At 43.6% G+C, this 27,165-nt stretch overlaps 1 protein-coding gene across 1 annotated transcript in view; it reads left to right on the top strand.

Moving 5' to 3' along the window:
• Positions 1-27,165, top strand: part of LOC124614112 (protein piccolo-like) — a 1,087,733-nt gene that overhangs the window by 1,011,732 nt on the left and 48,836 nt on the right. The window contains 4 exon segments of the mRNA XM_047142918.1: positions 5,477-5,736; positions 5,738-5,779; positions 5,782-5,806; positions 14,015-14,145. Coding sequence (XP_046998874.1) covers positions 5,477-5,736; positions 5,738-5,779; positions 5,782-5,806; positions 14,015-14,145 — 458 coding nt within the window.

Below are 27,165 nucleotides of genomic sequence, written 5' to 3'. Positions count from 1 at the left end.
AACAGAGTTGAGCAAGTAAAGCACATCCTGTCGTTGTTAACAAGAGAGAAATCTTAATATGTAAAACTAGTTACTGGCCTACACCACGGTCGTGTTATAGAATCGTTACTGTCCCCAATGTGTTCAAATTACCTAGTGGATGCCAGAAGCTCCATGAGGCTGTTTATAGATGTTGTGTATAGAGAAGTTGCAACGCTAGAAAATTCCAGTGAAATACTGCAACACCTGGAGAGCATTCATGATTGGTGCAGTGAGGAACAGTTCACCATCAGCATAAACAAATTAACTTATTGGACATAAATGTGGCTAAGACCCTCTAATTTTTAATTATAAAATTGCCGAAAAACCACTTAAACAGCCACATCCATTACATATCTGGGATACTTCAAATTGCTTCTCAGTCCGGCATGTTACCGAGTAGTATTGACAGAGGTGACAATAGAACATCTGAAGAGAAGCGCGAAAGTGTCGTGGGGACTCTCATCCAACACCAGAGGTTCCGTTGCACATTTTATGGAAGTTATTTGCATTTCACATCTTGTGACACTTCGTAAGCTAGGAAAATAGCAAACCTCTAGCTTTAGATACATCTATTCAATTGAATAGCCGTCTTGGGTGCGATGCTTAGCGTAACCGCAGTGTGTACTGTGGCTTTGAAAGTTTGGTAGTGTTGCTGGGATTAAATGGATGGCTGCGAAGGAACTGGCAACTGCAGTTACTCAACAGGCGGAGAGTGAGTACTGTGAAAGTCACCAGGTTTCGAACTCGGCACAGGCCGAGGAGAAAACAGGTCGCCCTGTGAGTCACCTGGCTTCACCTGTCTGCCGCCAAAGGACCCCACAACACCTGACCACGGCGGGACGTACACCTCAGTCGGGTTGGTGTAAGTTTCTGCGCCTGGTATGTTGGATCGCGCAGTGTAAAATGTCTGGAGTAAACTGTTGGTGTAAGTTATGTTGATTTAATATAGTGCCAATCCGGTTTACCTGACGCCGATTTTTACGTGTTGAAAATGCAGACTTCGTCTTATGCACCATACGTTAAGAGCTTCTACTGATCGCTGCAGGCAGTCAGATTTTTTATTAATTTGCTATGTTTCGACGGTGGAAGCGCCTGGCTTTACTGGAAAAAAATTGTCTGTAATTGTGTTGTTTGTGGGCACTCAGTTTGTATGAATTGTATAAATGACTAAATGGATTCTTCAAATGGCTGAATTTGAAACTTTCGTTGTTGTTTGGCTATTAACCATTTACAAAGACCTGGAAATTACTTAAGAGAATAACATTAAATAGTAAGTTCTGTCAGCAAATTAGTGTCCCAATAAAAAATTAAGTTCTTAGGTCTAGTCATGAGGAGATACATTGTTTAAAGGTTTCCAGAAATTGCTACAGCCAGTCCCCTTTCGTTTTATTCTTCAGTTTTTATTTTCCGTTTCGAATCGCTGACGACTCCCACGATAATGCAAACGTGCAATAAATATTACTATTTGATAAGTCGCCGCCGGGCTCTTTGGCCGAGCGGTTCTAGGCGCTTCAGTCCGAAACCGCGCTGCTGCTACAGTCGTCCTGCCTCGGGCATGGATGTGTGTAACGTCCGTAGAACTACGTAAACCTAAGTAACCTAAGTCTAGGGGACTGATGACCTCAGATGTTAAGGCCCATAGTGCTCAGAGCCATTTGAACCATTTTGATAAGTTCATAGTCGATAATGGAAAATAACAATTGAAGTATAAAACAAAAGGCTAATGGTAGCAGATATTTCTGGAAACCTTTATTCGTCACTGCTGCAGCGTTCCACTGCCATAATGGATAAAACTTAAAAAAAAAACCTAGATGAGTCTTACAATACCATTCCTAACTTACTGATAGTGCAGCCAGACATCTAACAGCTAACACTAAAAATGCACAGACCTGTGTGTTGACAGAACTTGCTTCAGTTGAGTGTTGATCTGATATGTAATTCCAGGTGTTTCAAAAAGGTCTAAGTGCCGAACCTGCAAAAAGGTTAAAAACTGATCCAGCTGTGGAACCGTGCTGTTGTTTAGAATAATCGCCACCGTTTGCCACTGCGAATAATCGTGTAATAATTCCCTTCTATGTTATAAAGTGTCAGTCTGAAACTGAAGTGTGTTGTTGTTGTTGTTGTGGCCTTCAGTCCTGAGACTGGTTTGATGCAGCTCTCCATGCTACTCTATCCTCTGCAAGCTTCTTCATCTGCCCAGTACTTACTGCAACCTACATCCTTCTGAATCTGCTTGGTGTATTCATCTCTTGGTCTCCCTCTACGATTTTTACCCTCCACGCTGCCCTCCAATACTAAATCGGTGATCCCTTGATGCCCCAGAACATGTCCTACCAACCGATCTCTTCTAGTCAAGTTGTGCCTCAAACTTCTCTTCTCCCCAATCCTATTCAACACCTCATTAGTTATGTGATCTGCCCATCTAATCTTCAGCATTCTTCTGTAGCACCACATTTCGAAAGCTTCTATTCTCTTCCTGTCTAAACTATTTATTGTCCACGTTTCACTTCCATACATGGCTACACTCCATACAAATACTTTCAGAAACGACTTCCTGACACTTAAATCTATACTCGACGTTAACAAATTTCTCTTCTTCAGAAACGCTTTCCTTCCCATTGCCAGTCTACATTTTAAATCTTCTCTACTTCGACCATCATCAGTTATTTTGCTCCCCAAATAGCAAAACTCCTTTACTACTTTGTCTCATTTCCTAATCTAATTCCCTGAGCATCACCCAACTTAATCCGACTACATAGCATTATCCTCGTTTTGCTTTTGTTTATGTTCATCTTATATCCTCCGTTCAAGACACTATCCATTCCGTTCAACTGCTCTTCCAAGTCCTTTGCTGTCTCTGACAGAATCACAATGTCATCGGCGAACCTCAAAGTTTTTATTTCTTCTCCCTGGATTTTAATACCTACTCCGAATTTTTCTTTTGTTTCCTTTATTGCTTGCTCAATATACAGATTGAATAACATCGGGGATAGGCTACAATCCTGTCTCACTCCCTTCCCAACCACTGCTTCCCTTTCATACGTGCCCTTAGCGCTAGGATTCACTCGGAACAAGTCCCGCCCATTCACCCCCCTCCACGCCTACCCGTAGTGTAAGGCCCCCTCCCCTTAACAGCCGCCAGTTCCGCAAACTGGAAGCTACAACAAAGTTGTTATCGTCACTGTTCAGCACATGTTACACTATGTTGAAATTCAGTAATGATAAGAAATTTAAGTTTTTCTGGATAGTTATATAACATGAATTTGAATTATTTAAAGAAATAAAAATATTTATAGAGAATTGAAAGCATCGCCAGCAATAGAAAACAAAAAATAACGTGATGTTATTTAAGGGCAATAAGGACAAATTTTCATTAACTAATTCACTTATTATAATACGTTCATTTGAGGGAAACAGCAGAGCAAACATACAATGCGAAAACAATGGTCTTGAATCTGCCATGTCGGTAGTAAAGCCACGGGTGCAGTCGACTAACTCTGTTGTCTAACATCAACGTTACATAGAAATAAGTGAAAGTCGTTTTGTTTATGTAGGCCCTCATAGTAACTCACGAAAATTAAAGAATATAAGAATGCCATAAAGTAGAAATGCCTAATGAAAGCAGTAGGATATTTGCTTATATGATATATTTCGTTAGCATTTTCATGGGTTATGGGTGAATTTTAATTTGTAAATTCTTCCAATGCCATACCTGCGCATTATAAACGAGGTTATAAAGAATTGTGGCTGTTTCTGTGTGATTTAATGTACTATACGCTGTTGCAAACGTCTGAGGAAAATAATCTGTTGTTATTCTTTGTCCTGTCTATTTTTAACCAAAAGATTTATTAATTTCATAAATGCCATTCAAACCATTTTAAAAAAATGATAATGATGATGTGAATGTTTGTCACAGAGCAGTTATGGAGTAAATAAATGCTGCAGTGTTTGACGGCTTTAAAACGTTCTTCATGCTGTGCTAGCTCTTCTTCCACCCCTAAAACTTTTCAGCAAAACTATTCAGTGTATTCTTTGAGGGTAGGTTTTTCCTGTTTTACCTTTGGGTGCTTTTTCTCACACAGAAGTATGTTTCTTCATAGGCTATTCATCTGAATACTGAGTTCTCGCATTCAAAGAATTCAGTGGTAAATTGTTTTCTCTTATGTTTGCTGTGGAAGTACCTGGCACAGCTGAGGCCAACTGTACACGTTTTTTGTAACGTGTCTTTTAACTATGTGGCAAAATTTAAGACCAAGCAAGATATTAATTTAACATTCACGCCGAGCGAGTGCAGCTGAACGCGGTAAACCACGTGGGTCAACTGAAACGATGCCCAGGCGCCGAACAAAGACCGGGGGTGAGTGGGCGGGACTTGTTCCGGGTGAAATCCTGGCGCTAACGATTCCTCCCTTTCATAGCCCTCGACTCTTATAAGTGCCATCTGGTTTCTGTGCAAATTGTAAATAGCCTTTCGCTCCCTATGTTTTACCCCTGCCACCTTCAGAATTTGAAAGAGAGTATTCCAATCAACATTATCAAAAGCATTCTCCAAGTCTAAAAGTGCTAGAAACGTAGGTTTTCCTTTCCTTAGTCTAGCTTCTAAGATAAGTCGTAGGGTCAGTATTGGCTAGCGTGTTCCAACATTTCTGCGGAATCCAAACTGATCTTCCCCTAGGTCGGGTTCTACCAGTTTTTCCATTCGTCTGTAAAGAATTCGCGTTAGTATTTTGCAGCTTTGACTTATTAAACTGATAGTTCGGTAATTTTCACATCTGCCAACACCTGCTTTCTTTGGGATTGGAATTATTATATTCTTCTTGAAGTCTGAGGGTATTTCGCCTGTGTCATACATCTTGCTTACCAGATGGCAGAGTTTTGTCAGGACTGTCTCTCCCAAGGCCGTCAGTAGTTCTAATGGAATGTTGTCTACTCCCGGGGCCTTGTTTCGACTCAGGTCTTTCAGTGCTCTGTCAAACTCTTCACGCAGTATCGTATCTCCCATTTCATCTTCATCTTCATCTCCATCCTCTTCCATTTCCATAATATTGTCCTCAAGTACATCGCCCTTGTATAGACCCTCTACATACTCCTTCCACCTTTCTGCTTTCCCTTCTTTGCTTAGAACTGGGTTTCCATCTGAGCTCTTAATATTCGTACAAGTGGTTCTCTTTTTCTCCAAAGGTCTCTTTAATTTTCCTTTAGGCAGTATCTATCTTACCCCTAGTGAGATAAGCGTCTACATCCTTACATTTGTCCTCTAGCCATCCCTGGTTAACCATTTTGCAGTTCCTGTCGATCTCATTTTTGAGACGTTTGTATTCCTTTTTGCCTGCTTCACTTACTGCATTTTTATACTTTCTTCTTTCATCAATTAAAAATAAATAAAAAAACTCGACTGACTCAAGTTGTTAGAAGAGTGCCAGTGTAGTGACTGCTGCCTGTGATATGTTGACAGACGACGTGAGCGGACTGAGCGAGCAGCTGGTGTGCCTCTCCAAGGAGCAGGGCTCTACGGACAATATCAGCGTGATCGTGGCGCTGCTGCGACCGGCACGAGACATGGATATGGGCGGGGGTGCGCTGCTGCATCCGCCGGAGAGCCTCCGCGGACACGAGCGGCGCGACCAGCAGCACCACCAGCACGAGCACGAGCACGACCAGGACGACGACCTGGGCCCCGAGACGAGCGTCGACGACGGCGAGCTGCAGCGCCAGCAGCTGTCCGACCTGGACCCGGCCGCAGAGCCGCGCCAGGAGGCGCCCACGCCGCCCGCCGCTTCTCTCCGTGAGTACTCCGCGGCTGCGCTGCTCGTACCAGCCGTGACAAGTCACGGGGTGTCGGACCTCCTCCTGTCCGGTGTAGTGCGGCAACTCGACGTGGCACGAATTCAACAAGTCATTGGAGGTCTCCTGCAGAAATATTGAGCCACGCTGCCTCTGTACTCATCCATAGTTGCGGTACGGGATTTTGTGCAAGAAATGACCTCTCAATTATGTCCCATAAATGTTCGACGGATGGCCAAATCGTTCACTCGAATTTTTCAGAATGTTCTTCAAACTAATTGCAAACAATTGTGGCCTGGTGACTGTCATCCATAAAAGTTCCATCATTGTTTGGGAACATGAAGACCATGAATGGTTGCAAATGGTTTCCAGGTAGCCGAACATAACCATTTCCAGTCAATGATCGCTTCAGTTGGACGAGACAACCCAATCCATTTCATGTAAACACAGCCCACACCGCTATGGAGCCACCAACAGCTTGCACAGTGCCTAATTGACAACTTCGGTCCATGGCTTCGCGGAGTTCGTGCTACAATCGAACCATATCGTCAGCTCTTACCAACTGAAACCGGGACTCTTCCGAACAGGCCACTGTTTTCCAGTCTAGGATTCAACCGATGTGGTCATGAGCCCAGGAGAGGTGCTACAGACGATGTCGTGCTGTTAGAAAAGGCATTCGCGTCGGTCGTCTGCTGCCGTAGCCCATTAACGCTGCGCTTCGCCGCACTTTCCTAACGGATACGTCCGTCGTACACACACTTTCATTTCTGTGGTTGTTTCACGCAGTGTTGCTTGTCTGTTAGCACCGACAACTCTTCGCAAACGCCGCTACTATCAGCCGTTAAGTGAAGGCCGTTGCTCACTGCTTTGTCCGTGGTGACAGGTAATGCCTGAAATTTGGCATTCTCGGCACACTCGTGAGATTTTGGATCTCGGAACAATTTCCGAAATGGAATACTCCATACGTCTGGCTCCTACTAAGATTCCACGTTCAAAATCTGTTAATTCCCGTCCTGCGCTCATAATGGCGTCGGACGCCTTTATACATGAATCACCTGAGTACAAACGACAGCTCCGCAATGCACTGCCCTTTTATACCTTGTGTACGCGATAATACCGCCATCTGTATATGCGCATATCGCTATTCCATTACTTGTCAAACGCAGTTTACTAATGGAAGCCTAGCGTTGTCTGCTCATACTATGTTGGCACCTAACCTACACAAAGCACTGTCCCCGCCTAGAGTTCCCAGGTGTCGGCATTTTTACGGTCGTGTCGGCTCAAACATACAGTGTGATAAAAAAAACGGAGATTTCAATTGTTTGTTATAGACAAACTACGAAAAATTGCGCGCGTCACTGGATAGAGAAAGGTTCAGAATTTTATGTTCGCACAGACACTATACCATACACTCAACATGAGTTCCAGGCGTCGCTCGAGGCAGTCCATTTCATTCCACAGACGAATCAACAGGTCACTGTTTATTGAATCGATAGCTTCAACAATTAATTTCTCAGCTCTTGAAGAGTAGATGCCATAGGCGGGACAAAGATGATCTTGTTGTCCATATTTTCCAATCGAATTTTGTGGGATGGTGTTGTTAAGATAACGCCGCACCTCACCATCAAAGTGAGGCGTGGCGCCCTCACGTATAAAAATAAAATCATTGGAATCTACGTAAAGTTGAGGAAAGAACCAATTTTGCTTTCTGGCCAGGTATGACATTCATGTCACAGTTTCCCTCCGCGTAAAAGAAAGGCCTATAAACTTTGTGGACATAAACAGCACGAAACACATTCAGTTTCGGTGGGTCTTTTTCATGTTCCCCGACGACACCAAGTTTTCTAACCTCCAAAACATTTCATTATGGCGGTTTATTTCCCCGATAGATGAAACGTTGAATCGTCTAAAAAGATGAGTTGTTCGGAAATAGTGTCCTCGGCTATATACTGGAGCAGCGAAGGTTAAGATTCGTACAGACTGTTAACGGCTGCCGGGACGCAGTTGCTGCAGTAACAGCAACAAGCCTTCATATGCAGGTGCCGTTTCAGGACATATCGTATCATTGTTTGAGAAAGTTGAAGTTTCTGGCCTGCCCGTCTTGTGGACTTTGAGGGTTCCATGTGAACGCATTCACGGGTACACTCGACATTTTCATTAGATGTGCGCGGCCGACCAGTTCTTTCCTTTGCATATACGAGGGTTGGAATTTAATAGTGGCAACTATTTATTTACAGCTCGTACAAAATAGATAGGTGTTTCAAAGCTTTACTGGCCTTCAAAGTAGTCACCAGCATTGTGTATAACCCGTTGCCAGCGATGTAGAAATCGTAGGACGTTCTTAGCAGTGCCAGTTCTGTTGACAGTTCGAGAGGCGCGGTCTATTGCCCGACGAATTTGTAGCAGTTCTAAAGCAAATGTCGCGAAGTGTGTCCTTCAGTTTAGAAACTGAGTTGAACTCACGAGGACTTAAGTCAGGGGAGTGCAGTAAGTGGTGTAGCATTTAGCAGCCCCATTATTCAAACAAATCAGTAACAGCTTGCACTGTACGTGCTTGAGCATTGTCCTGCAAAATGATGGCCAGGTCTTGCAGAAAGTGTCATCACTTCTGTCTCCATGTTGTTCATTTTTGGAACACAACCTACGAGTCTTGTGCAGTGGCGGCTTCTTGCTGAATCTACGGAGGAATGCACGTTATACGTGCTCAAATTAAAAAAAATCATTGTGTAGTCGCCATGTTTCTACACACAGCAGCGCAGCTGTGTCAAAACTTTGAACTTTACTCTATACAGTGACATGCGCAATCTGTATCTTTTATAGTTTACCTGTAATAAACAAATGATATCTTTCTTTCTCTTTAACCCATCCGGTAATAAATTCCGACCTATCTGGCGTTTGCTAGGACTTCTAGTGATAAAATAGAGAACCCACAACTAGACCCAATTTCAAGCTGATGACTTACGCGCCAGGAATATCTTGATAATTAGGAGGAGGAAAAACGTAAGCTGACAGAAAATTCTTTAATCAGTTGCAGAATTCCACGGATTTCGTGGAACAAATAAAAACGAAATTGCCTTTAAAATGCCTTCAGCTCTTCAAAAGTGGACAGGGTATTTCGAGTTACACCATAATGAAGAATTTTTTTCAGGATTACTGAAATTAGCAGAATAATACTTTGCAATTATAGGCCACAATATCACCATGGCAATATCAACATGTTCTTTAATAAACTGCCGATGGACAAACTATGCAATAAATTACCGACGCAATGACAAAGATGATGATGATGATGATGTCTAAATTAAAATAATCCTTCCAAGAGTTTCTCAAAATGGAATGTAAGAAAAATAACGATATTTACATTATGTAATGTAACACTTTGAGTCACCAAGGAACACTTCCTCTACAATCATTGTTATTCAGCATGCAACATACATAAAAGTTATTGCCCCTTTACCTCGAGAACGTAACTACTAGCCCGCGTAACATTTATAGAAATGTGACACAGAGGTACCACGAAGATTGTGAATGGAACAGGCAGATAAATTCCAGTTATTGTAACGAGACAATCGAAACAGGTCGTCGTGTAAACAAATGCAGATGGATTTTTCGTGGTTTGAAATAACTCAATGGGTCCCTTACAGAATGTTCTGCATCTTGAAACTCTTGTTTTGCAGAAATAACATTCCACTTGTAATGGAAACATTGTACAATGCCCAAAAAAGGTTTGTGCGTGCATTGCCAGTAGATTTAGACTAGCGTATTAAATAAATATTTGACTGTTACCCGGCTAAAATCTGGATTTCCGCGTTGTTGTGTTATCCAGATATATGAATTTTTATCATCAGGCTACCTTCCATTCGGAAAGCAGGTGTACTCAGCGACTGTTATGTGACTTATAAATTATAGAGTGCAGCAATAAGTCGTTCCTTTTTTAGATTTTATTACGCAAATCCAGATTTCAGCTAGTGGCTAGTCATTCTCAAAGCACTATTTTCTATTCTCAGTCACATTTCTTTGAGTATAAATTTTTATTACGTCCATACTACAGCACAGTCTGTTAAATGTAATATACTAAACTGTGACTGCAGTAAGAAATAATATTCCAGCTGGCGTCGTAACTAGTTTCGCGGGAATGTGTAGGCTACACAGACCGGGAATTGTCATTGGCCGCGCGTCCACTGTTTTCAAACGACGGTGGCGGTATCTTACGGGAGGAAAGCGAGACGTCGGGGCCCCATTCCGTGAATAACTCAGTGAGCCGAAGGTAGCTGGCAGAGGTGGTCGTGGACAGAGAACAAGTTGTGCCAGTGGATTGCTTTTGTAAGTCGCTTGGTAGTATTGGTTGTTAGATCTCTACTACAGTTGCTGCAAGGTCTGTTCAATGTTGACAGAAGCAATCGTTTATGAGGTGGTGCTAAATATGTTGCAGCGGAGATGCACAGTGATACTGTATTTTATGAGTTTCCGGCATGTTAATGAAGGAAGTTCAGTATGTTAAAACAGTAATTCGAAGAAATCGAAAGAGTTAGCACAGATTATTTTATCTTCATTCATGGTGCTGTGTAATTCTATTATCTTCGTCAGCTGCGACACTGTGCTATTTTTGAACCATCACTTCTTGCCAATTTCTGTTTTCCGCTGACGCCTCCAGAGCCGTCATTGTGTTAGTGAACAGGCAAAACGTTCTTGTGGACTGCTAGGTATGTGTAGCCCATCTACAGTCAATGAAATTTCAGGCGTCGTAAGTTTTCAACCTGTCAAGCTTGAATTTGGAATTGCACTATAAGCGACGAAACAGTTGTTTAAGTGTTGTTTGTTTGAATTCCGTCGTCTTCTAAAACGTGTAGGTGTAGTGCGTATTTGAAACTGGTTTTGTTTACTGGACTCTGTGCCGATAGAATTACTAATATGAAAGTCTTGTACACGCGCGGTTCTTGTAGTTATCTCCACCTGTTGTTTGGGTTTAGGTATCGATCATTTAGTTTTTGGGCGTGGCCCCGCCGGGTTGTACTGTTTCCTGAACTCGTTTGAGTCGATGGTAAATTGTCAACGAAGTAAATGCAGTGCAGAATGAGTATAAGGTGTAAAACGGAAGGCGACGTAGTACGTTGTTTTCGACTTTGATACCGTTACAGCACTGGTATACCAACGTACAGGTTTCACTGACGCCGAAAGGAAAATAATTTAGCACCCATTTGAATGGTTGCATTGGCATACTACGAAAATAGAACAGAAATTAATGTAGTAGTTTAATTTTTCTATTATTTAAGACTTATCCGTTGATACATTTCTGACGATTGATGTCATGGTGGTAAGTTTTTGTTGCTTTCATTTAGCGCTGCCAAACCGTTGTTGTGTGGCGATCATGTGGACCTGAAGTTTATCTTAATTGGTTCGTGAAATTTTATACTTATAGCGACATAGAGCAACCTATTTGTGCATTCCTACTTGTTTCTAATCTGTTTGCCACTACACACAGAGAATAGGAAAAATGAGGAATAAAATGTCACAGTACTGTATGTTAACTTGGTCACATATTTGATATAAGCTTGGAATTTTTGGAAGGGGTGATGTGTTCTGCATGACAGTCAAGTGTAGGTTTGTAACGTATGGTCGTGGGAATTTTGTAAGATGTAGTTAACAATTCACTTTAATGTAAGGTATAATTTCCAGTTGCTCAGCAGCTCTCTTTGATCTCTATATATCATTATTTTGGTATTATCTGAAGACAAAATTTAGCATTGTTCCCTGAAAAGATTACAAATTGTTGGTGGCTCTTATCGGCAGGGGGTATTGGTACAGACTTTTGAAATGGTCACACTGTCACCAAATCTGTGAATTGGTAATTGACACTCTATGCCCTTTTCTATAATTTCATTACACATAGCATTTGTACCAGGTCTCTTCACATGTGAATAGCACATTGTGACACAAAATAATTAAAGAGAACATAAAACTTAAGAGAAACTAATATACTGTTTATATCAGTTGCGTTTATTGTACGTCAATGGATAAGCTAATAAAACATTGTGTAATTAAGATCAAGAGAATTGAAAGGTATAATTAGAACTCTGACGTGAATGGGGTCCATTTGGTGCAACTTTGTACCTGCTTAAGATTTCATGCAGTTAAGCTAAATTATCAAAGTATCTTCCTTAGATTCCAGACTTTGTGGCAGATGGTTATCCTTTACAGAAGCAGCTTCCAATGAGATTAATGTTGTACTTAATTGGTTTGGACTCCAGATCTACATGTAAATTAGTGTAGTTTGAAATTGAATGTAATTGGAAAGATAAAAAATATACTTTCTAAGTGGTGGCAGGAGAACACATATATAAAATGGTTTTGTGTATCCGAAGACTTAACTTCACCAGTCCTTTCCCTTCACCCCTCTTCCTTCCTCTTCAATCCCTCTGCCAAAAGGAGTTGCCACTGGGTCTGAAAGCTTGCATACAAAATACCTTTCACAATGTAGCATATGTGTATTCTCCCACCAATGCTTTGTAAGTAGGTTTTTTATCTTTCCAATTACTAAATATTTTCGAAAATTTTCATTGATACATCAGTAGTTTTAAATTAGTAATTTGTGGAGCTATACTGGATTGTAACTGAGTCTGCAGATTGGTTCTTCAGCAATTTTTTAAAAATTTTCCAGCCATTGGTGTGGTGTGCCAAACATATTAATCTTTTCTGATCTTGCCATAATTTCTGTTGCTACACTGTCCCTGTCTCCTATAGCACACTGGACTCGCATCTGGGAGGACACTGGTTCGTACCCACTTCCAGCCATCCTGATGTACATTTTCCATGATTTCCCTAAATCACTCCAGGCAAATGCTGGAATGGTTCTTTTGAACGGGTATGGCCGATATCCTTCCCTACTTCAATTGGACTGATGACCTCGCTGTTTGGTCTCCTCCCCAAGACCAACCAATTTTTGCATTCTTCTAGGGTACCTCTTTTCATATGTTCTCTTTACAAGCCATACCATTTTTTTATCCTCACTCTGCTCTAGTAGAGGTTCTCTGGGAAATAACTTTCGTTTCTCTTTTTTTTCAGTTTTGTTTTTCCTATCACACTTCTCAAAAACTTCATGGTAGCACCATACTTCCTTCGTCCTTCACTCTCCAGGTTTCTGCTGCACTCTACAGAATTAGTATACAATACATTTGGTGTAAATTGGTTACTGATTCTGTTAAACTGTAAATTGGTGTAATGAGTAGCCAGTTTAAAGTGCTTGTAATTTTTATTAAACAAAATTATTTTGTGACTATGAATGTAAAAGGTCTGTATGTGCAGTTTTGATCAGATGTTCTCAGTAAAGACCAGATTTAATTTTATTAAAGATGAATCTCTTAAGAATTGGAAGTACTGCACAGCAGAGTTGTTCTCCATTGTAATAGGTGACTAACACATTTATTAATCTAAACAATACATATACCACATAAAATTGCCAGCCATCTAAGATGTCATCTTTCTCATTGCGTCAACTATTTTAATTACATTTACTATAATAAACTTCAAGGGCTTCATTATATCTACCCTATGTCCAATCCACATTTTCATTTCTTGCAATGGTTAATACATGCAAAGTAACCAACTTGATACAGCTTTTTGGGAATTGTTTCTCACCAAAATGCATTCTAGATAGTGTGGGGAGTCAATCTGTTACAATCCTAGTTAAATGTGTTTGAAGGTGAGATGAATACGTCCTTCTGGTTGACAACATTTGACCGTAGATCTCTGCTGGCCAGGGTTGGCTTGAGGCTGAAGTGACTGCTTGGGGTATCAAGCTGCGAGGCACACCAGCAGGACAAAAGTGCAAAATTTGGATCTAGGTTATATCATCAGTAGTAGAAAAAAGTACACCATTGGATGTATACCATAACAGAAGCAAAAATGTTTCATCAAACAGGAAGTTGATAGACAACATCGAAAAACGTGGAAGTGTGTTATTCTTGTGTAGATCTGAAGTTGATAATCCATTAAGTCTGGAACGTGCTATTTTTTAAAAAATAGTGGAAGTAAAATTTGGGACAAGCATTGGCCATACTTGCAAATTGACTTCAAGGCACTGATAAGGATTGGCAATGAGAGCTAGTGTTTCCAAACATTTGAAATAGTAAAAACTAGTTTAGTAAGTGAAAAGTGTGCGTGCGTGCATTCACCTACCTACAATTTCTATTTGCAGCGTATTGTGTTTCAGTGCCAGGGCAGTGTGAACCTGACAATGTAGCAGACAGTGGCGAAGATTCTGAAGACGAGTGGAACTATTACAAAATTGAACCTACAGAAAAAGCTGTTAATGTGGAATCTCTTGTGCAGACTAAACAACCAGTAAGTGATGATCAAATTCTTTGTAAATATAAGGAAGGAATATTACAGCTTCTAATAAGTAGAAACTTAATTATAAATAAAAGTAGTGCCGTATACATGTATCTTTCATTTAAATTTTCCTGACTGGACCAGAAGTTGGCTATAAGTGTCACAACAGTTCTTAGTTGAATGATTTTTTTATTTGCATCTTTTTGCTTATTTGCTATATATTTGGCATAGGAGGAATGGGTAGGCTGTCAAGAGGAATTTCAGTACTTTGAACAGTAGATGATAATTTTGTTTATTATTAAGTAAAGGACTCTGTAAATAATCAAACTTGTTTACCATCCACTAGTTTCTCAAACAAGCATGCAGATGTACCAGTGAAATTTGTCAAATTTAACTTAAATTTGAAGCAGCTCTAATGCTCTGTGTGTGTGTGTGTGTGTGTGTGTGTGTGTGTGTGTGTGTGTGTGTGTGTGTGTAGTATTTTGAAGTGTTTTGATGCTAAAGGGCACTGTACAAATTGCAATGCTGAATACAAACTTTAAATCTTTGGGAACTTGCACCAGTTTCCAGATCTCAGATAATAGTCCAGAAAGCAACTGATCGTTTTCGAAAACGAGGGTGACCAAGAAATCTGCTCACGAGCTGTGCCATAGTGCTTAGACTGTGCTTTTCCCCACAGCCATACCACGTTCTTCGAGTGGGAAGAGGGGTAAATGGCGAATGCACTGGATTTGATTGGCATTGCAATTGTACTGCATACAACATATTTTCAATTTGTCAACAACATAGATCACTAATGCAAACTTGCAGTACTGTTTAATTATTTTTGGCACACTGGAAACTGTTGACAGATAGATGGAGAACGTTTCAGATTTTCACACTCAGGTTCCCACATCATGACTTATTTAGTTTCATAATAACCTCTCTCTCTCACACACACACACACACACACACACACACACACACACACACACACACACACACACACATTGTGATCAAAATACTTCATCACACTTGCAAACACATTGTTTGGAGGTGTGGAAACTATCAGTGAGGAAAACAAGGTAGACATCCTGGACAGTTTTAATGTAACAGGACCTTAATTAATGAAAGCCTGTCCAGTTCTCCTTTTGAAACTTTATTATGTTCACACATTGTCCAGTTTTGGCCTTCGTATTGGGCCATTATGAAGTGCATCCGGAAGTTATACTGTAGAGAAGCAACGTCAAATGAACAGTGCTGACACCACAGTTGTGCAGAACTGAAGAGTGTTGTGCTGGCCAAAAAGCCAAAGCGCAATGATAAATGAAACATCACACTGTACAGAGTACTTCTGGGAAGGAGTGACCAACCTGAGGCTTGGCCATCAGATCATATGCACTGGTGTTTGGCACACTGTGGCCAGCCCTGGTCTGATATGTGCCTGAATTGTCAACCTTGTTTTAGTCAATAATCAACCAAAATTTATCTCAACCGCAATTATGTGTTTGCCACATAGCTTTGTTGGTGACAACACAAGATAGGTAATACTGAACTAAGTTGAAAATGTAAATTTGACTATAGCTTTTTGAGAAGTTGATAACCTGGGAAACTAAAAATATTAATTAATAAGTCAATGTTCTGTTAGCCTGATTCACTAGCAATGATTTTATCTTTTAAGACTTCTACAAAGAGCAGAAACCCAGGGTTCTACAGATACTCTTTTCCTTGCCGTTGTTGCTTCATGTAGAAAAATGGCATTCAGTTTTGTTCTGTAGCATGTCATGCACAATGTGATGTATCTGAGTAATTGTCAGTGAAAGGTGCTTCAATAATAGTCCTTCATGATGTCTCATTAGGATCTCAAGGTTTGTTGGAAACGCTTTCAGTGGTGTTGTCCACTTGATAATTCAGGGGATTTAAATTCTGGCTTTTGGGAGGTCAAGCTCTAGCCATACAAAAAAAAGCTGTCTTGCCAAATTTTATACCCTATGGCTTGTGTGGGGCTGATGTATTGACTTGCTGTTAGACATGTGGAGTCTGATGCCAGTGTTTCCATCCATCACTACACAAACTCAGAATAACGTTCAAATGTCGTTTCTTGGTGACAGTATAATTGTTGCCTTTTAAAAAATGTTGGCCCTGGATGACCGTTTCTTGACATGATACTTAACACATGCACACAGGTGTGACATATTCCTCTGACAGCAGAGATGTTAGGGTTGTGTGCAAACCAGCTGCCGTGTGTGATTTTTTTTTTTTTCCATATATTGTAATAAAATATCAGAAAACAATCTGGTTCACCCCACGGTATCACTTTTCGCTGAACACAGAAGCACCGACTCACTTTTCTCTAGCAGTCTCGGAGAGCATTTGTCTTACTTTCAATGTGTAAAGGCATCCATACATGTAGCTCCGTGCTTGCTTGACAAGCACGCTTGTGGCACTGTGCTTCAGCAAGCATGCGAATGTTTTACATACAGGTAAAGCATGCTTGTACAAGCCTTTTGTTTACCAGAAAAAGTCGAGCTGGCAGCCAGGTTACGAAGAAACAAAGTGGAATATAGTGATTAAAGAAACAAAAATATGATTGCCATATTAAATATTTGCGGTAGACATGCTGTGAAAACTATTGACAGATGGGTGCTTAAGGCTCCATATTCTTGGTACACTCTGAAGCAATACACAGTTGAAAGCTTGCACAAGCAAGCATAATTGAAATTCAGTCAAATGTCAAGCTGCTTGTACAGTCCTCATGCTTGTGAAAGTGTATCCTACACACACTTAAGCATGCTTAGGCAAATGTTCTCGTCAGGCACACAGTTAAATGTATGACTGCCTTAAGATTTGTAGTTCAGATAGATTTTAGCAATTCTACACACAGTTGGTTTTGACACCTCATTGCAAGTATGTAGAAATCTTCGTTTGACTATTGTGAAGTTGAAATAATAGATGCGACAGGGAGTTAAAGTATCAGGGTGGAATTGGTGAAAGTTCGTGGTAGGCCCCCACTTACCTTGTTCTGGCACACATTCCATGGAGATAAATTTTGGACAGGAGGGTGGCTCAAGGTTGGGAGGAAGAGGCTGCAAGGGAACAGGAGAGCTCTCACTGGCCAGGCAGGGGTGTTGCATTTGGTACATAGTGATGTGCCATAATTTGTGGTTTGGCAGTAGGAGGGGTACTACAGCAATAGCATTGAATGTAGGGACAGCAGAGAGCAATGTGTGAGTGTAGATTAAGTGAATTGGGAAACATAAGGAAAGGTGGGTGTGAGACAATTCTGTGAAGAATGGGACCAGGAGGATTGCAGATGGTTGTGAAGATGTAGTTCACTTCTACATAATTCAGAGAAGCTGCTGTTTGGAGGCTTCACATGGCATGGATTGTGATTCATCCATTAAAGTAAAGAATATCGTGTGCCACGGTATATTCTGCCACTGATCAACTTTGCTCATGGCCACACCTGGGTGCCAGTCATTTGAGTGGACGTTGGGTTAATAGTCTTGCCAACATAAAAAATGAAGGTTGTAGTGGGAAGAAATTTTATTTCCTGGACACAATGATGTGTACTTGTAGCTCCTTGCAGAAGAGCAAGTTATTGTGGAATGGAAATGAAATATTAAGTTTCAAAACCAAAGATTGTTTCATGTAATTCATATATGTTTATTAGCAGTAGTAATAATTTTGCCTTCTGAAAAACCCCCTGTGCGGGTTCGGGGGTTAGAATAGGCCCGTGGTATTCCTGCCTGTCGTAAGAGGCGACTAAAAGGAGTCTCACATGTTTCGGCCTTATGTGATGGTCCGCTCTCGGGTTTGACCTCCATCTTTCTGAATTATTCCGAAGAGCGAGCCAATTGGGGAAGGGCGCCTTACATGGTGCACTGTATCCGTCGTGCAATTAGACCATTGGCCGGCTTTCTCGTTGTTGCAATGGTGTCCCGCACGTTTTCGATCTCTTGGGCGAGGTTACGTCCCTGGGTGCGATTACCACGTTGCACTCTGCAGTGTTTCTTTTAACTGCGACAACGACCTTGGACATTTTTGCACCTAAGATCCACCACGGTAGCCAGTCCGTTGTGGTGGGGCCGCCATGTACCCTGTTGGTTGTAGCCCCCTGACAACACAGGGATCGCTCTACTGATGCCTGCGCCGTTAACTCCCCACATATGCCAAGGAGTAGATGCCTATCCTCCTGGGGTATCGGGACTCCCGGCAACGGCCATCCTGCCAGGTGGCCTTTGCTGTGGCTGGGTGGCGCCCATGAGGAGGGCCCTTGGTCGGAGTAGGTGGCATCAGGGCGGATGACCCGCAATGAAGCGTGGTACATCATCTCTCGCTGGTGGCCAGCCGCCAGCAGTCTCTAAGCGTTCTCGGGCTCAATTTAATGCTCAGAAGTACGATCCGAAAACGTTCCCCTCCCTGGCCACGCCGTGGGAAGAGCGCAAGTCTCAGGATGGAGGTAACAGTTATTTGCCCCGATTCTTAGTTTGCACGAGAGCTGATGGGGAGTCTTTTCTCTCCACAAAGCCTCAGTTCTTCGTCAAGCATTTAGAGGACAAGTTTGGGGAGGTGGAGGACTTGTCTAAAATGCGCTCTGGGTCAGTACTGATACAAACGGCATCCTCCGCCCAGTCACGCAGGTTACTTACTTGTGACAAGTTGGGGGATGTTAACGTTACTATTACACCACATAAGAGTTTAAATATGGTCCAGGGTGTTATTTTCCATAGGGACCTCCTTTTGCAGTCTGATGACGAGCTGCGCGCCAACTTAGAACGTAGAACTTAGAGGTGTTCACTTTGTCCGGCGCGTTCATCGGGGTCCGAGGGACAATCAGGTTGCTACCGGTGCCTTCATCTTGGCCTTCGAGGGTGATACGTTACCGGAAAAGGTCAAGGTGATGGTCTACCGATGTGACGTCAAGCCCTATATCCCTCCCCCAATGCGGTGCTTCAAGTGCTGGAAGTTCGGCCATATGTCTTCCCGCTGCACTTCCAGCCTCACATGTCGAGATTGCGGACGCCCATCTCATCCCGATACTCCATGTGCCCCACCTCCCATCTGCGTCAACTGCAGGGAGCACCATTCACCTTGCTCGCCGGACTGCAGAATATTCCAGAAAGAGTGCAAAATCATGGAATATAAGACCCTGGACCGACTGACTTATACTGAGGCCAAAAGGAAATATGACCGATTACATCCAGTGAGAATGACGTCTTCCTACGCCGCTGCTACAACACCTGTGCTCGCCCCATCAGTTCCGCGACTTCCGGGCGGATCGACGAGTGGTACAACTCCTCCTGCCCCCTTGCCAGTGGGGGCCTCTACCCACCGGGTTGCTCCTGTGCCACCTACCTCAGGAGCAATACCATCCCCCCCCCCCCCCCACTCCCCCCCCCCCCCCCCCCCATCGGGGACATCGGTCCCCGCTTATAAGCCGGAGAAGTGTTCAACTTCTTCGGCTTCTCACGCTCGCAAGGGGTCCCTTGGGTCCCTCCCTTCCCACGAACTTGCCGGTCCCTCAGACGCCATGAATAGCACTAGCGCAGGTGCTCAATCAGAGGCAGCAGGTGACTCAGCGGCATAATCTGCCTTCCCAGTCCCGTCACGCCTTTCTCAGCCATGGACAAAACCATCCTCCAGTGGAACTGCAGCGGTTTCTTCCACCATCTAGCTGAGCTCCGCCAACTTATCAGCCTTCACCCTTTCCTCTGCATTGCTCTGCAGGAAACTTGGTTTCCAGCAATGTGCACCCCTGCCCTCCGTGGCTATCGGGGTTATTATAAGAACCGAGCAGCTTATGAAAGGGTGTCTGGTGGCGTTTGCATCTATGTCCTTACCTCTCTTCACAGCGAGTTTGTCCCTCTACAAACAGCTTTAGAGGCTGTCGCTGTTAGGGTGTGGACGCCGCAGGGTATTACCGTCTGCAGCCTTTACCTTCCACCGGAGGGTGATGTCGCGCAGCATGTCCTGGCTGCGGTGATAGCCCAATTGCCGCCACCTTTATTGTTACTGGGCGACTTTAACACCCATAACCCTCTGTGGGGTGGGTCAGTGGCAACAGGTCGAGGCGCCACTGTTGAGCATTTATTGTCGCAGCTCGATCTCTCGATTTTGAATGCTGGTGCCTTCACACACTTCAGTGTGGCGCATGACACATACTCCGCCATTGACCTTTCAATCTGTAGCCCTAGCCTCTTACCGTCTGTCCAATGGGGTGTGCATGACAACCTGTGTGGTAGTGACCATTTTCCAATCTTTCTGTCACTGCCACGGCGCCACTCTTCTGGGTGCCCCTGCAGATGGGCTATGAATAAGGCTGACTGGGACTTGTTTTCCTCCACTGCCACTATTGAGCCTCTCTCTCGTGATGACATTGATGCGGTGGTTCAATCGGTCACCACCAGCATCGTTACTGCCGCCGAATCTGCCATTCCCCGTTCTTCTGGGTCCCCTTGGCGGAGGGCTGTGCCTTGGTGGTCGCCTGAGATTGCTGAAGCGATTAAAGATCGCCGGCGGGCGCTCCAGCGTCACAAGCGACATCCCTCCGTAGACCACCTTATTGCCTTCAAACGGCTGCGCGCGCGCGCGGGCCTGCCTGCTTATCCGCCAAGGCAAGGAGAAGTGCTGGGAGCGGTATGTGTCCACCATTGGCCTCCATGTCACTCCATCGCAGGTCTGGGCGAAGATTCAACGCGTCTACGGCTATAGGACCCCTGCCAGCGTCCCTGCGCTCTCACTGAATGGAGCAGTTTGTACATACTCAGACGTCATTGCAAGCTGCTTGGCAGAGGATTTTGCTATGAGTTCCGCTTCTGCGAATTACCCCCTGGCCTTCCGCTCCATTAAAGAGCGGATGGAACGTTGGAGCCTTTCGTTTCGCACCCACCATCCAGAATCGTACAATGTTCCATTCAGTGAGTGGGAATTCCGCAGTGCCCTTGCCGCTTGTCCTGATACCGCTCCTGGACCAGATAGCATCCACTGCCAGATGCTGAAACACCTCTCAGTGGACTGCCAGCGACGGCTCCTCGACCTTTACAACCGTATTTGGGTCGAGGGTGAGTTTCCGTCACAATGGCGGGCAAGTATCGTTATCCCCATTCTGAAACCAGGCAAGAACCCTTTGGAGGTGGACAGCTACCGCCCCATTAGCCTCACCAACGATCTTTGCAAGCTTCTCGAACGGATGGTGAGCCGGCGCTTGACTTGGGTACTGGAGTCTCGGGGCCTTCTGGCTCCGTCTCAGGGTGGGTTCCGTAAAGGCCGCTCCGCCGCCGACAATCTGGTGAGCCTGGAGTCGCCCATCCGTACTGCCTTTGCCCGCCGTCAGCACCTGGTCGCTGTCTTTTTCGACATGCGGAAGGCGTACGATACGGCATGGCGTCATCACATCCTTTCTACGCTTCATGGATGGGGTCTTCGGGGCCCTCTGCCGATCTTTATCAGAAATTTTCTGTCGTATCGTACCTTCCGCATGCAAGTCGCAGCCTCATATAGTTCCACCCACGTCCAGGCGAACGGTGTGCCACAGGGTTCTCTTTTAAGTGTCTGCCTGTTTTTAATAGCCATTAACGGGCTCGCTGCGGCCGTGGGAAATTCTGTCTCCGCTTCCCTGTATGCTGACGACTTCTGCCTTTATTACAGCTCTCCTGGCATTGCAGTTGTTGAACGTCAGCTACAGGCTGCTATCCGCAAGGCGCAGTCTTGGGCTGTGGCTCATGGGTTCCACTTTTCGGCAGCCAAGACCTGCGTTATGCATTTCTGCCGGCGACGCACTGTCCACTCGGAGCCGCGGCTTTATCTTGCCAGCGAACTTCTTTCAGTGGTGGAATCACACAGGTTTTTGGGGGTGGTTTTCGATACCCGATTGACTTGGCTGCCTCATATCCGGCAGCTTAAACAGGCGTGTTGGCGGCATCTAAACGCTCTGAGATGCTTGAGCCACACCCGCTGGGGCGCCGACCGATCTACCCTGTTGCGGCTCTACCAGGCGTTAATCCAGTCCCGCCTGGATTTTGGGAGCCTGGCTTATGGCTCAGTATCCCCCTCTGCGTTGCGGGTGCTGGACCCAATACTACGCAGCGGGATCAGACTTGCCACTGGTGCCTTCTGCACCAGCCCTGTGGACAGCATCCTTGTTGAGGCAGGTCTCCCTCCACTGCGGTTACGACGCCAACAATTACTGGCTGCTTATTCTGCCCATGTTTTTAGCTTGCCCGGGCATCCAAATTACCGTGTCCTGTTCCCGCAGTCAGTCGTCCGTCTGCCAGACCGGCGGCCCCGGTCGGGTTGTCCGATCGCCGTACGCATCAAGGAGCTTCTCTGCGGGCTTGGGTTTTTCCCTGTTCCACCTCCTTTCCGGGCACCTCTGTGTACACCCCTGTGGTGTGTTCCTCACCCTTGCCTTCGGCTCGACTTGGCACAGGGCTCGAAGGACTCGGTCCCTCCAGAGACCTTCCGCCGCCGCTTTTATTCCATCCTGGCCACGTATCTGGGCTCTGGAATTGTTTACACCGACGGTTCGATGGTTGCTGGTCATGTCGGGTATGTGCTAACTCTAGGGGACCATTCCGAACAACGGTCCTTGGCGGCTGGCTGCAGCGTTTACACTGCTGAACTGGTCGCCATATTTCGAGCAGTAGAGTATATCCGCTCCTGCTCAGGTGAGTCCTCCGTTATCTGTAGCGATTCCCTGAGCGGTTTACGAGCTCTCGACCAGTGTTCTCCTCGTTCTCGTCTGGTGATGGCTATCCACGAGTCCCTGCATACTCTTGCGCGTTGCGGCCGCTCTGTAGTATTTGTGTGGACCCCCCGGTCATGTTGGTATCCCGGGCAATGAACATGTTGACCGCCTGGCGAAAGAGGCCACGAGACAACCGTCTCTGGATGTTGGCCTCCCAGAGGCTGATTTGCAGGCAGTCCTCCGCCGAAATGTTTTGGCGCTTTGGGACGCTGAATGGCGCGATCGGATCACGCCCAATAAACTCCGTGCCATTAAGGAGATGACGACTGTGTGGCGGTCATCCATGCGAGCCAACCGCGGGGACTCAGTCGTCCTTTGTCGGCTCCGCATTGGCCACTCCCGGCTGACACACAGTTACTTACTGCGCCGGGAGGACCCTCCTGTATGTCGCTGCGGGGCGGCTTTGACAGTGGCCCACATTTTGTTGGCCTGCCCCCTTTTAGCTGTGGTCAGGCAGACATTTGCGCTGCCTGATACGCTCCCTGCCATTTTATCTGATGACCCTGTTATGGCTGCCTTAGTTTTACGTTTTATTAGGGCAGGGGGTTTTTATTCTTTAATCTGAGTGTTTCTGTTTTATTTTATTGTTTTGTGTTGATTCTGGCCTCTGGCCTCCGGTTTTAAACTGATTTTTTAATGTGTTTTAAGTGGTTGGCTTTTCCTTATTTTATTTCTATAGTCGGCCAACCACCGTCACACTCTTTGTGATTTTAGTTTGTTTTGTCTGGTCTTTGTCTCAGTTTCTCTTGTTCTGTGTCGTCTGTGCTCTATTCTGTTAATCGTTTTTATTCTCTGTGGGTGTTTTTAGTACTTGAAAAAAGGGACCGATGACCGTAGCAGTCTGGTCCCTTTAATCCCACAAACCAACCAACCAGCCTTCTGAAAATAAGAAAGAGCCATCTAGTCTCTCATATTAGTTGTGTGAATGGAGATTTGATATATATTAATGGGGACAAGAAAGTTTAAAATGTAGGTGCCTTATGTCGTCTTTTTTTTTTGCTACCAAATGAGTTTGTGTATTGGTAAAGCCAATCAGTTCACTGGCAACCATTACATAGTGTTTTTCAGATGACTAATGTGCATAAATAAATCGTGATGACTGAAGTAAATGGGATGTTAAGTTTTAAGAGACAGTAGCAAGAAGTGCTTGTTAGCGTTTCAAAAAATCTAATATAAATCTGAAATCAGAAATTATTTATACCATGTACAGCATTATATGGAAGGGAAATGTGAACAACAAAAAATACTTAGTAAAATAGGATAGCTTTTGAAATTTGGAGCTTCAGAAACCGGGAAAAGTTGTATGAGTAGTTAGAGTAATGAAGGAATAGGTGCTGAAATAATTTGAGTGAAGAAAATTTCATGTCCCAGTTCACTGAATTGAAGGGATATACTTCTAGGATACACCCTGAGGCATCAAATGTTTAATTTGATTATGCAGAGACAGTCTTACACAGCATAGGTTAGTGTGGGGAGCTTCATTGAACTGGTGTGTGGACTGAAGACAACACAACTACTCAGTGGAGAGCAGTGTGGGTATTAATGTTATAAAGATGGACCAAGGCTTCAATATAGAATAGTTGAAATTGAGGAGAGAATGTTCTGTGAAGTTGCATCAAACCAGACTACTGCATGGCAAAAGCAACCTTCTCAGAGGGTCTGTGACTATGCGAATTCGTACTTCTGGCTGTGGCCATAATTAATCTGCTCTTATCTATATGTTGTGCATGAGGGCAAATCACACTACATACTGCTGTGAAGATATAATGGGAAATGTATTGACAGACCTCATGTAGTTCTCTTCACAATTGCACATCTCGTTGACCCACAAAGGATTCAAATTTTCATAAGTCCAGTAATAATTGAAAGCCATGTAGCTACCACTCTTACTTCAAAGTTTATTTTAAGACTGACCACTTTAGTGGAATATGTACAGCATTGGTTCTCTGCAATTTCCTCCACTTTAGTGGAATATGTACAGCATTGGTTCTCTGCAATTTCCTCTGGTAATACCTACAGCAAGAAAACAATTGTCAGCAGGTCGAAAGAATTTCCTTGGAAGCATAGTTCATGTGCTAAGTGAGCCTTATGAAGTTCACTTCATTAACTGAACACTACCTCTACTTAACTAATAGCTGTAAATTCTGCTGTAAGATTCCTGTTCTTAACAAGCACTTGCACTCTCTCAAAAAGGGTACAGTCGGTTAGGAAAACCTTGAAGGTACTGAATTCCATGCCCATTCATGGGACACGTCTTACCAACCCTTTCTAAGCTTTCCATACTGACAATACAACTTTATCACTAAAGACCATTCATTCACGTGATATACACTTCACCTCCTCATAGGGTGTCTTGATTAGCCATCTCAACTGCAGGAGGGCTGCCTGCTGACTACATTTCGAGAGCTCCTAACTGATGCACAAAATTATTTAACATTTAGCCTTTTCATACAATCAGCAACAGGAGCAGAAGTAGGCTTATTCATTGACCTTTTGCTGCTTCCATTATTAGCGCTATTGTATAGTGAAGCTTCTTGCTGGTTCTTTCAAAAATTTGTTTCCAATGGAGAAATATTATATGCCATGGGAGAATTACTTTCCCCTTGAACAGTCTAGTATGACCAGACTACCATCCATTACAGTGATAAGTGAAAAACCAGTCCATTATCTCTAGATTGTTGCCCTACTTGCTCCAGCAACCGGAAAGTGGTCGCATAGTCCCAATTTAGTGAACAGCGCTAATGCACACAGGCATGGCGAGGAAATGTCACATTATATGCCAGTGCCTACTTAGCAAATCAGAAACATTCATTGACTACTGCTTTTGTTTCACAACACAGCTAGTATACTGTCTCAAACACATTTATTCATAGTATAATACAGAATAAACTGTTTTGTGTGAATAAACTATAGGGCGCTTGATTCCTCCAGCTGTCTGTGCGTGTGTGTTCGGCTCTGTAAGATTCCTTTTGACACGGTGTTTCTGGGCTGTTTGTATGTCAGTAGTCATTATTTTCCTGTTGAATCTTCTCCTGTTGCTCAGGTGCACCAGAAGCCATGGGTTACACACAATCTCACCCACACATTTATACATATATCTTCGTATGCCAGCAATTTTGTAACCATTTTCACAAGCCTTTGTGTCGACCGTTGCTACAGGGTATACCACACTGAGAAACGCAGAATGTGATTTTTGTGTTTCCTGAATCATGTTCACTGTGTGTCAATTAAAAATCATTTCTAAATTCAATTTTTTGTTTTCATGTTACATTCCTGTAATTCATTACTTATAACTATTCTAATTATTGAATAAAATTGGCTGTGATTCTATGCAGATAAATGGATCTTATAATTAAATTTCCCCCCAGACATTTCTCATCTTTGTCTATGGTGATGATGGAAGCAGAAGAAATGAATTAAAATTTATGCCACAGCTGGGATTCAAATGGGGTTGTATGAAGATATTAGTTGAAGTTCGTGTTGGGGAGGGCACTTGACTTGGGTAGTTCGTGCATAAATGTTGACTGTAGTGCTGCGGTGATGTAATGGTTAGCATTTCTGCATAGTAAGCAAGAAGACCTGGGTTCAGAGTCCTGGCGGTGGCACAAATTTAAATTCATTTCTTCTGCTTCCATCATTATTGTAGTAAATAGGAAAATTGCCCATGATTGGAGGGTTGATTATGCTTCTTTCTTTGTGAAAGTCTAATGGAATAATTTGTTGATACTAATGTTCAGATTATACCCAACTTGTGTATTCTGCTTCTGGTCTTATGCTCTTACAATGTTGAGGCAACTAAAACTGACCATCAGGAGGCTCCAAGCTGAGGCTAGTAAAACTGATTTTGGGTTCTCACCAGAGAAGACGTTATTTTAACCATGATCATCAAAGTTTTAACGAACCAGAGCTGACAATGAGAACAATATTTTACAAAGACTGGCAGATAAAGGGCTTAAAGTCATTGAATATTTTAAAATGCTTCAGCATAAAGACATGGGGAGCTGACGACAGTTCTTGCCTCCTGCAGTTTCAGAGGGCATTTGTCAGATCAGTTAGCTTAAGGAGCGTGGCTTATGATGGTTCAGCTTGTATTTCCTATTTCAGGACGTTAGACACTGTTCACAATGAGAGTATTCGGTTATAGACTGAAGCTTCTTATACCAGGTTGGTTCGTATTGTGTATGGAGTGGCTGGTGAGCCACAATCTGGATTCTGCAGCACCTCCTCCTGACACAACATACCTTGAAAATCTCAGCACTGCCTCATAGTCAGTCATTTGGTGCGGTGATCCACCCTAACTTGGA

Source organism: Schistocerca americana, chromosome 1, assembly GCF_021461395.2.
Source record: "Schistocerca americana isolate TAMUIC-IGC-003095 chromosome 1, iqSchAmer2.1, whole genome shotgun sequence".
In the NCBI taxonomy this organism is placed as follows: Eukaryota; Metazoa; Arthropoda; class Insecta; order Orthoptera; family Acrididae; genus Schistocerca; species Schistocerca americana.
Note: the sequence above shows the minus strand (reverse complement) of the source record. Positions and strands in the feature narration are given on the sequence as shown.